Source organism: Clinocottus analis, unplaced genomic scaffold (assembly GCF_023055335.1).
Source record: "Clinocottus analis isolate CAN_PGR_092001 unplaced genomic scaffold, fCliAna1.0.p SCAF_1, whole genome shotgun sequence".
Lineage (NCBI taxonomy): Eukaryota > Metazoa > Chordata > Actinopteri > Perciformes > Cottidae > Clinocottus > Clinocottus analis.
This window is the reverse complement of record NW_027175820.1, coordinates 16,608,209-16,620,981: the sequence shown is the minus strand read 5'-3', so window position 1 is coordinate 16,620,981 and position 12,773 is coordinate 16,608,209. Positions and strand designations below refer to the sequence as shown.

The 12,773-nt window shown below is 39.3% G+C and overlaps 2 protein-coding genes across 3 annotated transcripts; both read left to right on the top strand.

Annotated features, from left to right (window-relative positions):
- The first annotated feature begins 273 nt into the window (after positions 1–273).
- On the top strand, positions 274–3,464 carry si:zfos-1056e6.1 (uncharacterized protein LOC107988029 homolog). Of its 2 annotated transcripts, none has more exons than XM_068575928.1 (9): positions 274–367; positions 1,037–1,104; positions 1,249–1,296; positions 1,433–1,497; positions 1,598–1,635; positions 2,024–2,103; positions 2,493–2,555; positions 2,759–2,809; positions 3,094–3,464. In XM_068575928.1, exons 1-9 carry the CDS (start codon positions 283–285, stop codon positions 3,145–3,147), a joined length of 552 nt encoding a protein of 183 aa, XP_068432029.1. In that variant the 5' UTR covers positions 274–282; the 3' UTR covers positions 3,148–3,464. The 2 variants fall into 2 exon arrangements, with proteins under 2 accessions (XP_068432029.1, XP_068432020.1); XM_068575919.1 differs by having other exon boundaries at positions 1,598–1,680.
- Positions 3,465–4,113: 649 nt separating this feature from the next.
- ddias (DNA damage-induced apoptosis suppressor) lies at positions 4,114–11,450 on the top strand. Its single transcript, XM_068594997.1, has 5 exons — positions 4,114–4,437; positions 4,756–4,917; positions 5,688–5,787; positions 6,685–6,998; positions 7,892–11,450. The coding sequence occupies exons 1-5, from the start codon at positions 4,316–4,318 to the stop codon at positions 9,738–9,740; spliced, it is 2,547 nt and encodes an 848-aa protein (XP_068451098.1). The 5' UTR covers positions 4,114–4,315; the 3' UTR covers positions 9,741–11,450.
- Positions 11,451–12,773: the final 1,323 nt, after the last annotated feature.

Below are 12,773 nucleotides of genomic sequence, written 5' to 3'. Positions count from 1 at the left end.
GGCGGGTGAGGGCTCACTTGACCGCAGTGTTTTATCGGTGTAATCGCAGCATCTAGTGGACAATAATGTGAAATTTCATACAAAATATGTGTCTATAAAAACTGACCTGTCTTCGGTACCCAAAGTGTATATTGTGTACTGTTAGCAGCCTATTTCTGACTAAACAATTTGAACTCGGCACTTCGTTAACATATTGAAGAGTAGAGTTAGAAAGACTTATGCTGAAAGTCCCAGACCGGAAGTCGCAGGTCCGCTCCCTTCGCGTCTCCAGCTGCTGTTCGCATGATTAAAATGTCTAACGTCAGTTTAGACAAATCACCGCGTGCATCCAAGCCTTGGATCGCTCTGAGAAGACTTGACAAAAACGGTTCGTTTCTGCAAGTTTTATGACTTTGCAACCATATTTATTATTTTTCAGCCACTGCTCTCTGTTTGTGTGTGTCTGCTTCTGTGCCCATGGGAACCAGCCTCTTGAACCTATTGAAGATGTGTTTAGCGTTCATTTTTTTGACATGGACATGGTATGAATACAATATACTCACTTTATTCATACATTTGTTTTTTTCTTTCAGTAAATTGTCAGGAGTAGCGAAGCAGTGAATCTTGCATGAGCGAAGCGAACATCTGTGTTTGACTGTTATCAGCTTGGCTGCAGCAGCACATTTCAGGTTTACTGATTTAATCCAAACAGGCGATTAAACACTTATCTGAATCTGGGATTACTGTAAAACGAAATGATTACAGACAGCCCTCTGGATTGTGTTTTTTCCATAAAAGGGAAAATTCTGAAAATTACATCTACTCCGGTTCCCACATTGGAAAATCCAAAATATATGAAGCTGCAAATATTTTATTTTTGTCAAAAGTTTCAAAATGTCTCCACTCTCTGAAGTCCATTCTTTATGTGTACTGGAGGATTTACAATTCCACATCGCACTTGAGCATGATTTGCTTCCAGTTGATGTGTATGTTCACAACTTGTTTTAAAGGTTGGCACAGTAGAAGGTGGTAAGTTCTCGTGTTGTATCCATTGCAGATGACCGAGTGGTGGCTCTTCGTGAAGTGTCCATTCCTCCAGCAGCTGAGGCCGCCTTGATCTTCCAGGTGTGACAGTGAACTCCACCTGGTGTTTTTATTGTGTTTTTGTTCAAAATAATTAATACAAATATAAATAAATTAAAAACATATCTGTGTTTTAAAACAAATAAAAAGTATGTTGTATATTTTAACATGAAATCTTTTTTTCAGATTATCACCACCACCTTTGGACTGAACTCTTCCGATGTCATATTTAAGGTACAATGACTCGTTTGCTCTATTGTTAGAGATGCAGCCCTATTACTGAAATGCTTGAATTTTATTGTTAACATGAAATAAAAATCTTTTGGTTGTGGCTAAAACTGTCAACCGATCACTTTTGTTTTGTTTGCAGTTGAGGAACCACCGCGGCTGTCTGATCCCTCTGAACAGCTCCATCCCTGCTAACAGCAAGCACATGTAAGGATTCTGTACACAGTTTAGTTTATGCATATATTCAGTGCATACTCGTATTAATTACTTATTGATACCAACTGCTGACATGTGTTTTTCACCACAGCCCTTATGTGCTTGAGGTAGCCAAGATCTTTCAGCATGGTAAGGGTGTTTTTTATTTTTTATTTCTTAAAGCTCTGGACAGAGGTTTGTCATTGGGGCTTCTATGTTATAAAATGTTGAACATGTAACAAGCACCATAAAAGCTTACTAATAGTGTGTATAATATTTTATGTTTCAGCCTTTAATTTGATTTTTTAATTTAGATTTTTGTCCGACTCAAACAAACGATATGACGTACATCTTTATTTTTTAGAGATTGTATTACATTTGCCCAGAGCTAGGCTCTCTGTTTGACTCTGTGTAGTCTGAGTGCTGAGCTAAGATAACAGGCAGTTGTAGTAATATGAAAATATGTTCTCACAGAAGAAGTTATGATTGTTGACAAATACTTACTGTGTAACAGTTGTGATGTCTCTTTTGTTCCCAGTGCGTCCCAAGACCAAAACTATTCCCATGACTTTGATCAACAAGAGCATGAAGACCAGACTCCAGACGATTGACAGGAGGGTAGGTCTAATAATGTTCATTCAGATTCATTCAGCAGTGCTTCTCCAAGATAAAATTACTTTCATCTTTGTCGGCGAACATGTTAAACAACGTGTCCTTTTGAAATAGCTATTCAGTGTTTGTTTTGTAACTATTAATAAGGAGATTATCTAATGCAGAAAACACTGCTATAACAATACTAAAAGCATGTCCTCTGGGAAAGGGATGTCTTTTTCCTTCAGACAAATAATAAATTAACAAACTTACAGCGTTAATATTTTTTGGGCTAAGCTTTTAAGCTGCAAAAAAGTATAAAGTTTACATTTATTTATGGCATTTTTATTGTGTCTTGATCGTAAAGCTTAATTACTTGCCCAGAACTTGCAATAAGACTCCATGTTTTACTACAGATTCAGAGGCTGGAGGAACTTCTGCCTCAGATTAAACTCAGACGCAACGAAAAACTAAGCCAGGTATTTGTCTTTCCTTTGGGCCCTTCAAAAGAGTGAACACAACCATGACCATAACACATTCGTGCATATGAGTGTAACCCTGGCCAAATGGTCATTGACAATGTTGTTTGATTTATTTTGTTTGTGAAAATGTGACTATCAAGAAATGATGTATCTCCACATCCACTCAACCGTGTAACACTTTCCTGTCTGTCTTGTCGCAGGAGATTGAATGTCTCAACCAGAAGTTGAGTTTTCTTCATAAGAGAATGCAGGTGGGTCATTCTGATCATTACCTTGTTGAATGTATTGATGGAGTTTGGACCTCTTGAGTCATTCTGATCAAACGTAGAAAACATAACAAATTAACGTTTAAATCTTGCAAATTGTAATTTTTCATAATTTAAAGTTGAATATTTAGCTGCAACAGTCTCAGAAACACTCTCTATAGATGTTTTCATGCATTCTCCAAGTCTTTTCATTGTTTCTGCATTGTTTCTTACTGCATGCCATTATTTTCTTGTTTCCTGTTTGCACACACCTATTTGTTCTGTTTAAGGTGGTAGATTCTCGCAGCTGGCAGGGGGCGCTGACCAGGGCCCCGCTGTGGTAACAAACACCCACATTTCTAGCAGTTTTTTTTTTTTTTTTTTACAACTTATTTGTGTAGCCCCCTATCATCTTTCCTCAAAGTATTTTCAGTAAATTAACTATTTATGTATTGTAAAACCAAAATAATTTTAAAGATTTTTTTCTGCCAGGAAATGTACTGTGAAATTTAGTCGCTTTAGTATAAACAATGAACAACATATGTCTTGTGTCACTTTTGTGCTGTGCGTTACTATAATTATTATAGCTAACCGATGGTTGGACCAAATGGCTGAATGTAACCTGTGATATAACCTTATGTTGTGTGTAGCATAAAATCAATTAAATAAAGGATAAAAAGAGAAAGTGTCTTTTTTTTAATGAACGGCTAAAATATTTATAACCCCACGGCTTCAAATGCCTTTGTATTATGAACACTTCATCAGTTATAACTTTATTATCTTGGATCTCTACAGGATTAGATGGCACAGCCACTCAGAAAACTGAATGTTTGAATCGTTCTTTGCCAGACTAAGAAAAAATGTATTAGTATATGTTACATTGGTATTTTACAGAGGCATAATGTACCATTCAGACACAAAAATACTGTAAAATAGATTTAAAAAAAACAGATGGCCTGGTTCTTATTTTGTTTCCCTCTCTCAATAAGTAAGTGAAATACATACAAGAAGAAGTATTTTTATATTAAAATCCCTCCAATCGATTTGTCATGTTTTGTCGCGCTTTTTGTTAACTAATAAAAAAAAAAAATTTAAAAATTAAAAGTTAAAAAAAATCCCTCCAGTTAAGCATTTTTTTTGGGGGGGGGGGGGGCTTACTGCCAGTCGTGTGATCCAACACTAGCCCAGTAGGCGGCGACAGTGTGCCTCCAAGCCGGCTCTCCAACCGCCAGGAAACCAAAACAAACAGAAGAAGAAGCTCACCTCACGTAGTGGAGAGTCGTCACGAATTAGAAATGTACCTTATTTGTACGCGTGTGTGTTTTTAGCTCTGATCCACATGGTTCTATCTTCATGATACATGTATGGCATTAAAGTTGCTGTGGTAACGCTCCGCGTTACGTTAACGGGTCGCGTTGTGAGAAGTTTCAGTTGTCGTAAAGTTGTCCCGCCAGCCGCAAAAGGTCCACGCTGCAGATTAATTTAGCGCTGCTCTCCACAGAGGTCGGATAAATGCCTGTGAGACGGGCTCTGGTGCAGTGTGCTGTGTTGTCTCTGCAAGGCCCCTGTGTGTTTTATCCGTGCTGTAAAGACTGCTTCTCACGGGCTGACGTGGAGCAGCAGGACCCGACCAGGTAAACACACAACAACAACAACCAACGAAGAAAATTGATTTCACTTCCGCGGTGGGGAAACAGTGGGTTTACGATTTGTATTTTCACTGTACTGTAACTTATTAGTCCCAAAAGTTGTCCGAGGTGACTGAAATGATTAGCAGCGTCCTGTTCTTGCAGTGTAAATTAGCTCTCTCTCTCTCTCTCTCTCTTTCTTTCTTTCTTTCTTTCTTTCTTTCTTTCTTTCTTTCTTTCTTACTCACTCACTCACTCACTCACTCACTCACTCACACTCTCACACACACTATTTCACCTGCATTTTCTGCCTGTCCACCATAGATGCAGATGCTCCAAGTGCGGTTCCAGCTGTCAGAGGGAGCAGGTAGATTACAGGTATCGTCTCTCACTGAGGGTGTCCCGGGACACCTGCATCTTTGGAGTAACAGTATTTGGAAGCTGCTTGAATCCCTTCTTTGGCATTCATGCAAAGGGTTTACACAGGTGAGCATGGGATATTATCTTTCAAACAACTCACCGTGTCTGCATTTATTACTCCATCAACTTTCATCAGACTCATATTCCTATTAAGTATGAACATCTTTTACTTAGGTAAGACACAAAGTTGTAGCCTAGCCAGCCACATAACCAACTTTGTGTGGTTTGCTCACTTGAAACCTCCTGCTCCACATGCAGCATTACTTTTGGTTGGTAGTATACTGCACGTGGCAGTGATTCCCCTGGAAAAACTTGATAGACTTTAATATTTAAACATTAACCTTCAGGTGCAAAAGAGCAGATGCACTGTTTCACACTGCAAATGCCATGTATGTAATAGTACTAATAGTGTTGTTTAGGCCACAGTTTTGAATCGTCTAACTACAAGATGTGAGAACTAAACACTGAAACTTAAAAAGATCCAAGTGGCTTAATTCCCCTGCTTAAATGTTAGTAAAAGTATTTTTGTGTCTGGTTTGTGTGACACAACTCTGTTATAAAACACAGTGTTAAACCATGTGCAGGGACAGCTGCATCTTTGTAACGTTGTAGGTTGCTCCTAGTTAGTACTTACGGTTGAATGCACTTACTGTAAGCCACTTTGGATAAAAGCGTCAGCTAAATGTAATGTAATGTAATGTGTTGGTCGGAGGGAACACACGCGCTTCTTTTACCAGTGTAGCACATTTAAAAAAGCTCCTCTTGTTGTCAGTGACTTCCCTCTTTGCTCATTCAGTAAAAAGCAGTGTGGGTCTCTTGTCCCTGTAATGTTGTAGGTTGGTGGAGAACGTGGATGGCGCACCGACCGGATCCACATTGCTAATGAAGGCTGTCAAGGATTGTTTCATTGGCAGACACTTCATCTTTGGTATAAAGGTAAAATTGTGATTATGTATTGTACTTAGCTGATCTTGGCTTATTACTACATACATTAGTGTATGTGTAAACATTGGACAATAAGTAGCAAAAAATTGCAGTACAGAAATGCCAAACTAGGTGTATTTGATAAATTAGAAACAGTTTCACCATGATGTTTAAATATCTTAAAAACAAGACTGAGAGTCTACAGCAATGTCTAACAGCTAAGGAGGCTGTACTTTGGCAAAGCAGATCTAGATCCTAAAGTTTCTCTCGCTAATTTGAGATGTTTAGCTGCTATTGTAATGTTTAATGTGTGTACCATTTTACTTCAGCATAGTAGCATTCTAACATTTGCTATTTAGCACAGAGTTAAAGCTGAATGTCATGAGGTTTGCTAGTAATGGAAAAATATATATTTTAACCTGATGATGGTGCTAGAGGGAAGATTAAGAGATCAACAAAGAGAGTAGTAATTGATTCTTAGGGGATGGTTGTCCAACAGACATGTGGCAGTGGAGGAAGGGTTAAAGAACCACCCAAAGTCATGAGGATTCATCCTCTAAAAACCATCTAGTGCTACCGACTATCTCACTGATCGAACCCTTTTATTTTTTGTGTACAGCATGTTAATAGTCAGTGATGGGAAGTAACTAAGTAAATTAACTCATGTATTCGATTACATTTTAATGCTACTTTTTACTCCACTCCTAAACTAGATGGAAATATACTTTTTCCTTCACAACATAGATTTATGAGTAGGCTATATGAAATAATATATATTGTTATACAGTAAAAACAATTATCTAGGGTTATGTGTTAATGTTTTAAAAAAAATAACACAAAACAACATGGCTATTGATTGATATATACAACATGCTCTCAACTATCCCCGTCCTGTTTGTGTCCTTCTAGGTACCCGAAACAGAAAGTTTTCCTTGGTTAGGAATGCCAGTGGCGAATGGGTCCAGCAGTAAAGAAGCAGTCCACTTTATTGCCAGTCAGATGATTCTCCCCAAAGGTACAGGTCTGAGAGGCTGCACAGTGGTCAGTTATTACCGAATCCTTCTTCAGAAAGCTGCAGAATGTGAGCTGGGATCCTCTGATCCCAGCAAAACCTCCCGACCCCCAGCAACAACCCTGCTGCTGATTCCTCACCATTTTGCAGCCAGCAGCTTCAATAACTCCACACTTTCTGCATCTGGTCTTCTTTCCCAGTCACCACAAAGGTAATGACATTCAGTAACTATTGCTTTCTATCTGATAATAATCTCTGCCAAGCATAGCCTAAGGAGATTTTGTGTTCATGCGTATATGTGCTTGTTCATGCATCGGTCTGTCTGTCCATGGGGAATCCTGCATATTTCTGGACCCATCAGCCAAATTCTTAACCTGTTCGATATCCTCTCATGTTTGCGGTAATTCACTGCTTTGAAAAACATACTTTTATGATTGTTTTATACCATCATCAACTACTGACTACTCTTAACTGGCCCGTCGGAGCCGCAAGTCACCAGAAGCTGCTTTGGTTTGGACTCTTGTTCTGCAAGGGATTAGGAAGTATTCCCCTATTGATTTGCATGTCACAGTATTACTATTGTATGTACGCACTATGTGTGTATGCACTGTATGCGTGTTAGGGGTGTAAGAGTCACTAGCTCCAAAACTGAGGCCATTGTTATGTTGGAGAAAGCTAGATTGCACCCTCAGTGATAGGAGTCAGTCACTATCCAAAAGATAGATGGACGTACAAGTATCTCAGGGTCTTGTTTGTGAATGAGGTGAAAATGGAGTTGGAGATGAATAGGCTGTTTGCTTCATTGTCAGGTGAGGCCTCCTGGACGCTTCCCTTTACCTACAGTAGAAGATGCTGGAGTTATTATATATCTCGTCTGACTTGGGCCTCAGGGTACCCCGGGCAGAGCCGGAAATTGTTGCTGGAGAGAGCGATGTGAGACCGGCGATAAGGCTGTCTCATTATGGACGGTCTGAAGTGACTTTTGAAACCTTTTTGAAGCTCTTGATTCTCTCTATATATTGTAAAACAATTGTTAGTTTTATTTTACATGTTTTTTTTATCTTAATACTTCATATGTGCCTTTTTATTTATATTTCATCCTAGTTCTCAGTATCAAGATGGCACCCTTACTCCCACCCCTCCCTGGGAACAGTCACTTGGACTAGTTACTTCGTCAGCAGAGCAGGAGGAAGGCTGCAGTATCCAGTACAGTGGAGATGAGAACAGCAGACAGATGGAAAACAAAAAAACACTACATCGTGCACAGAGAGGATGCCTGGAAAATCGTAAAGTCACAGAGAAGAAAGCGCTGTCACCTCTTCTTTCTTTGGGGTGCAGTACTTCCAGTCGTCTATCCTTTGCCAAATACCCGTGCTCATCAGCAGAGAAAGCTGTTGGAAACACATCCATCCTGAACACTTTGTTCAGTCCCCCCGCAGCTGGCCACAACATCTCAGAGGAGAACGGGTTTTCTACCAGACAACTTGCCCAAACACCTTTGTCAAGCTCCTTGGATTGGGAAGATTTGCCTTTCTCTGAGAGTCTTTCAGAGTTCCTGTGTGAGGATAACAAACATTTTGACATTGTTGGTGAAACGGAGCCACATCTAAATGTGCAAAATAAGAAAGAAACAAGAAACAACCTGGAAATCAGTCCACAAGACAAGAACGTATCACATAAATTAACTTCTGTTTGTCAAAGAAACACACAGATTACAGACAGTCAATCACAGATGTTACTGAATATCACCAATACATCTGTAGCGAATGGAGGTGACGCAAATGATTTACGTGATCGGAAATATGAGACCCCTGTTGGATGTAGGTTCAAGAGTCAAGCCAGAAACTGTTGTACACATGAGTGTAATCTGGAGGATGATGAATCTAATTCTCTGTCTTCTGAAAATGAAGATGAGCAGCTTGAAGGGGATACCTATAATTGTTCAGCAGACCTATTCAGTAGCTCACCCCTTATCGAAATGAGCACGAACAAATTTAACACACATGCCGAAACTGTCAGGACAACCACAGAAGCTTTCCCACTGCTTCCCAAAGCTAACAAACAGCACCGGAGGAGTGAACAAGATACACATTCAACACCAGACAAGCAGACACGCAAAAGTAAAACATGCATTGACAGAGATGGTTTGATTCCAAGAGGCACACAGGATCTTGAATTCATCCCTCCCTCTCAGTCCACCCCCATTGTAAAAGGAGCTGTTGTGAAAGGCTCACCTGCCTCCTCATACAGAAACTTGACATTGACTGAATTCAGTTCCCAACCTGACAGTCAAGATTCATGTGCTTTTTACAGAAATCTACCTGAATTGGACAGTAAAGAGACAGCCTGTAGCGTCTCTCCTCTTTGTGATCTAAAATGTGCCAGTGCTAACCAGCTGTCCCAGTATGGCAGAGCGACTAGGAAGGAAAACGTGGTGTGGAATAAGCCCTCCAGCAGACACAGCCCCAGATTTACCACTGAAAGTGGTTTCTGGACACCAGACGAGCATAAAAAAGGTCTGCTGGCTCAGCAGCACCCACGGGTCCAGAGAGAGGCTTTAAACACAGGGTCAACCGGAGGGATCAACCACAGATGTGACTCAAGTGATTGTGATGTTATCGTCTGTGACTATAAGGACAATGAAGTCATTATTCCTCCCACTCCTGTTGCTGAAACACGACTGAGTGTGAAGCTCAGAAGAAGAATACAGACTGGAAACGGCAGCAGTAATTTAGGTTATTCAGGGGAAGGGCTACAGGGAGATGGAGTTTATTGTAAAAGAGCTCTGTTGGATCAAGCTTTGACATCATCACAGAAAGGTCTGGCACGAACAGAAACATGTGACAGTGAGAGGGTTGATCAGGGGATTCTGGAAGAATCTCATTGTTACTTCCTTGATGATGAGAACGAGGCATTTGATTGGTCTAGAGATCTATTCTCTGACTTGATCTGAGAGCTTTGACACATGGTTTCAAAAAGAATGAACTTTTTTAAAATGTATGTCAGCTAATACTTCACTGTGCCAGAGGATTTAAGAATAGATCACATTTTTCAAATACTAAACATAGGAGAGAGGCTGTCAAAAGGCAATACATGTGAATCCTTACTTGAAACCCTGTCTGCTATTTGCACTTTATCTTAAAATAATTAATGATGTGTGGGTTCAGCATCCACAGACACATTTACTGCAATTTCCATTGACAAATGTGCAGCAAAATGGGTGATACTGAATATCTCAGCGCCTGATCCTGTCGCTTAATTGTAGCCAATCCCTGTAACAAGTTACTAAATCCTGTGGAAAGCCTCGGCAGAAGAGTGAGTACTCTCACAGCAGCAGGCGAGGCAACTTCTTACCGATGCTTGTGGTTTTGTAATGAGTCAAGAAATGAATCGCATGTGGATTTATCTATTGTTTGGATGTCCACATACTTTTAGGGATTTAGTTTTAAAGGAAGATGGTTCCGCACTTTTAAATAATCCAAGGCTTTTATTGGAAATGATTCAGATCAGATGAACTTTTAAACATTTAGGTGTGTAATTTTTTTTTACCTTGCATGAGGTATTTGGACTGTAACATGTAGTTTCTGCTGCTTTCCTGCACCCTCGTCATTTCTGCATTATACTCGTAACCCTCTAATAAATTAACTGCCGATTTAAAATATTAAAATGCTTGTTGACACAGACAATTTTCTTGTGTTTTAGTCTTTATTATTAAAAGGTAGAGACAGACAAAACATACTGTAAATGGAACAAAAATCCCAGCAGGAGTTGAACTGCAATCTTCCACTTTCAATCCACGGTATGCACCTCAAGGCCAACAACGCGCACTGTCATTTTTTGAATGCTGTATTGCTGCTACTGTGTTTGTTTTTTAGCGGGTGTTAATGTAGCGACGAGCATGTACTGTGGTGTCATGCCAGTGAGCTAAGAATAGCTGTCACCAAATATCATATCTACAATGTTCTGGATGGATGAGTATCAGAGATGGTATGAGATAAAGATTGTGTTACGTGTAAAAATGGAACAAGACGTTGACAACTGGAGTTGTGTATTGTGCATGTTGCATTTTGCAGAAGGTGGGTTGATATATACAGTTTTAGGGATGGAGAGGTTTGTGTCTATGTGGAAGTTTTAGCATCCTGTTAAGTTGATCCTGTCTGTTTTATGTGCCACATGTTGTAAGTTAGTGTTTAAACTATTGATGTTGGAGAACTCCTGAGGTACACATGAAACATATATTGTCATGTGTCATAAAAATGTATTGTGTGCTTGGAGCCAGAAAACTAGTTAGCCTTTATCAAGTAAAGGCTTCAACCTTTGCTTGTATGACCATAAAGTCGGGGGTAGACTTTCTTTGTGAACATTGGTGATCCCCTGCCAACTCATGATGGGCCATCACGTCGTGCTAAATGTGATGTGATTGTACAAAATTGGCATGTTCTTGCTTCTGCTGGCCGACACAGTCTGTGCTGTAGCTTGTGCAGAAAGGTAGTCCAGAACACTTGTACTCCACAGCTCCAGACACGGAGATGTGTGCGCCAGAGAATTTTGGCTCTGTTTCTTCAATAATAAAAATAGTAAAAATAGTGGTAGTAAATATAACACCGAGTGTCAGTTCATGTCCTTTGAAATACACTGTACTGTATGTGCAAAGTGCTCATTGGGATTTTACAAGGTCTGAATATAAAAATCTGCCTTTGTCAGCATATACACTTTTTCTTAGGCGTGTTTTCAACTTTAACTTTGGCGTAGAAAGAGATGACTGGTTGCTTTGTACACTTAACCATAACTCAAAGAGTAAGTAACAACAATGAAATACATATTTAAAAGTGGCTATATCTATAAAATCAGTGGGAATATCACACAGAACACATGGGTGTGGCCTCACCTAGCAACAATTAATGAGAGGTCATCACATGACCTGGATAATAACGTTAAGGTGAATCACATTTAAAATGATAAAAACCCAAAATTAAATTAGTCTTTGTCTTCATTTCTACATCATACATAATATAAATAAGTTTTAATAGGCAGTGAGGAAAAAATGGAATGGAACTATACAGAGAAAAGAAAGCATCTCCCTTCAGTTAAGCTTCTGTATTATGTCTCCCTCCTCTGACCAAAGGTGTATTGTTTTGGGTAAAGAGTCTCCTGATTCAGCCCCTATAGGTTTTTTAAATATTTGTTTTCTTCATTGTTAAATGTTTGAAGGAAAATGCTATACCTATTATACTCCCTCTAAAAATATAGTTCTTTAAATGGGTTTGACACAATTTGGCCTTTAGCCTTTACAAGATTTATAGATACAGTCCCAGAGCTTGATGTTTTTCCAACAAATGCATCTGTGGTTGTGCCCAAGGAAGACCTCCGTCCTACACAGATAGTACACACTCCAAGCTCCCACTGAAACCAGAGTTTTATTCAGCGCACATGTTATTATGTTTGTGTGAAACCGGATATCATTATATGGGGCTAAATTATATTGTATTATATAGTAATATTAGGTTTTTCTTCATTATAATAAACAGTAGTAGTAGAAGACGTTATTGACGTTATGATCCCACTGAATCTCTCTCTGTGTCCTCACAAACACACAAAGCTAATTCAGCAAGCAGATCAGAGATGCCGCAGTGGAGACTCATGCAATGTGGTGCAATAAAACATTCGGGAGTGCAAAGACAGTACTTCATCAATACATCTGTTCAACGAGCATAAACATGTAAACAAAAGTGGTGTGCACCTTAACCTCCTCGGTTTGACCTACATATGACATTCTGGCACCTTGCGACTATACATTCATACTTAAAGCACTGAAAGCTTTGCAGTAGGTAAACCAGTACGTGTGGCATCTACAACTATTGTCAGTATAAAGCTGGTATTTGTTTCCATTTTATTTCTGCATAAAAAATGTCAATCCAATTTTGTTAAATCTAAAATGTATTAATTTTACTGTAAGTAGTTTTTAAGTCATCTGCTATATTTAGTT

Excerpts from the sequence above, each read along its gene's own strand:
- si:zfos-1056e6.1 (XM_068575919.1), top strand. The coding sequence starts at position 283 with ATGATTAAAATGTCTAACGTCAGTTTAGACAAATCACCGCGTGCATCC. Across the intron at positions 368-1,036 it reads GAGAAGACTTGACAAAAACG|ATGACCGAGTGGTGGCTCTT; the intron begins GTTCGTTTCTGC and ends TATCCATTGCAG. Across the intron at positions 1,297-1,432 it reads CTTCCGATGTCATATTTAAG|TTGAGGAACCACCGCGGCTG; the intron begins GTACAATGACTC and ends TTTTGTTTGCAG.
- ddias (XM_068594997.1), top strand. The coding sequence starts at position 4,316 with ATGCCTGTGAGACGGGCTCTGGTGCAGTGTGCTGTGTTGTCTCTGCAA. Across the intron at positions 5,788-6,684 it reads ACTTCATCTTTGGTATAAAG|GTACCCGAAACAGAAAGTTT; the intron begins GTAAAATTGTGA and ends GTGTCCTTCTAG. Across the intron at positions 6,999-7,891 it reads CTTTCCCAGTCACCACAAAG|TTCTCAGTATCAAGATGGCA; the intron begins GTAATGACATTC and ends ATTTCATCCTAG.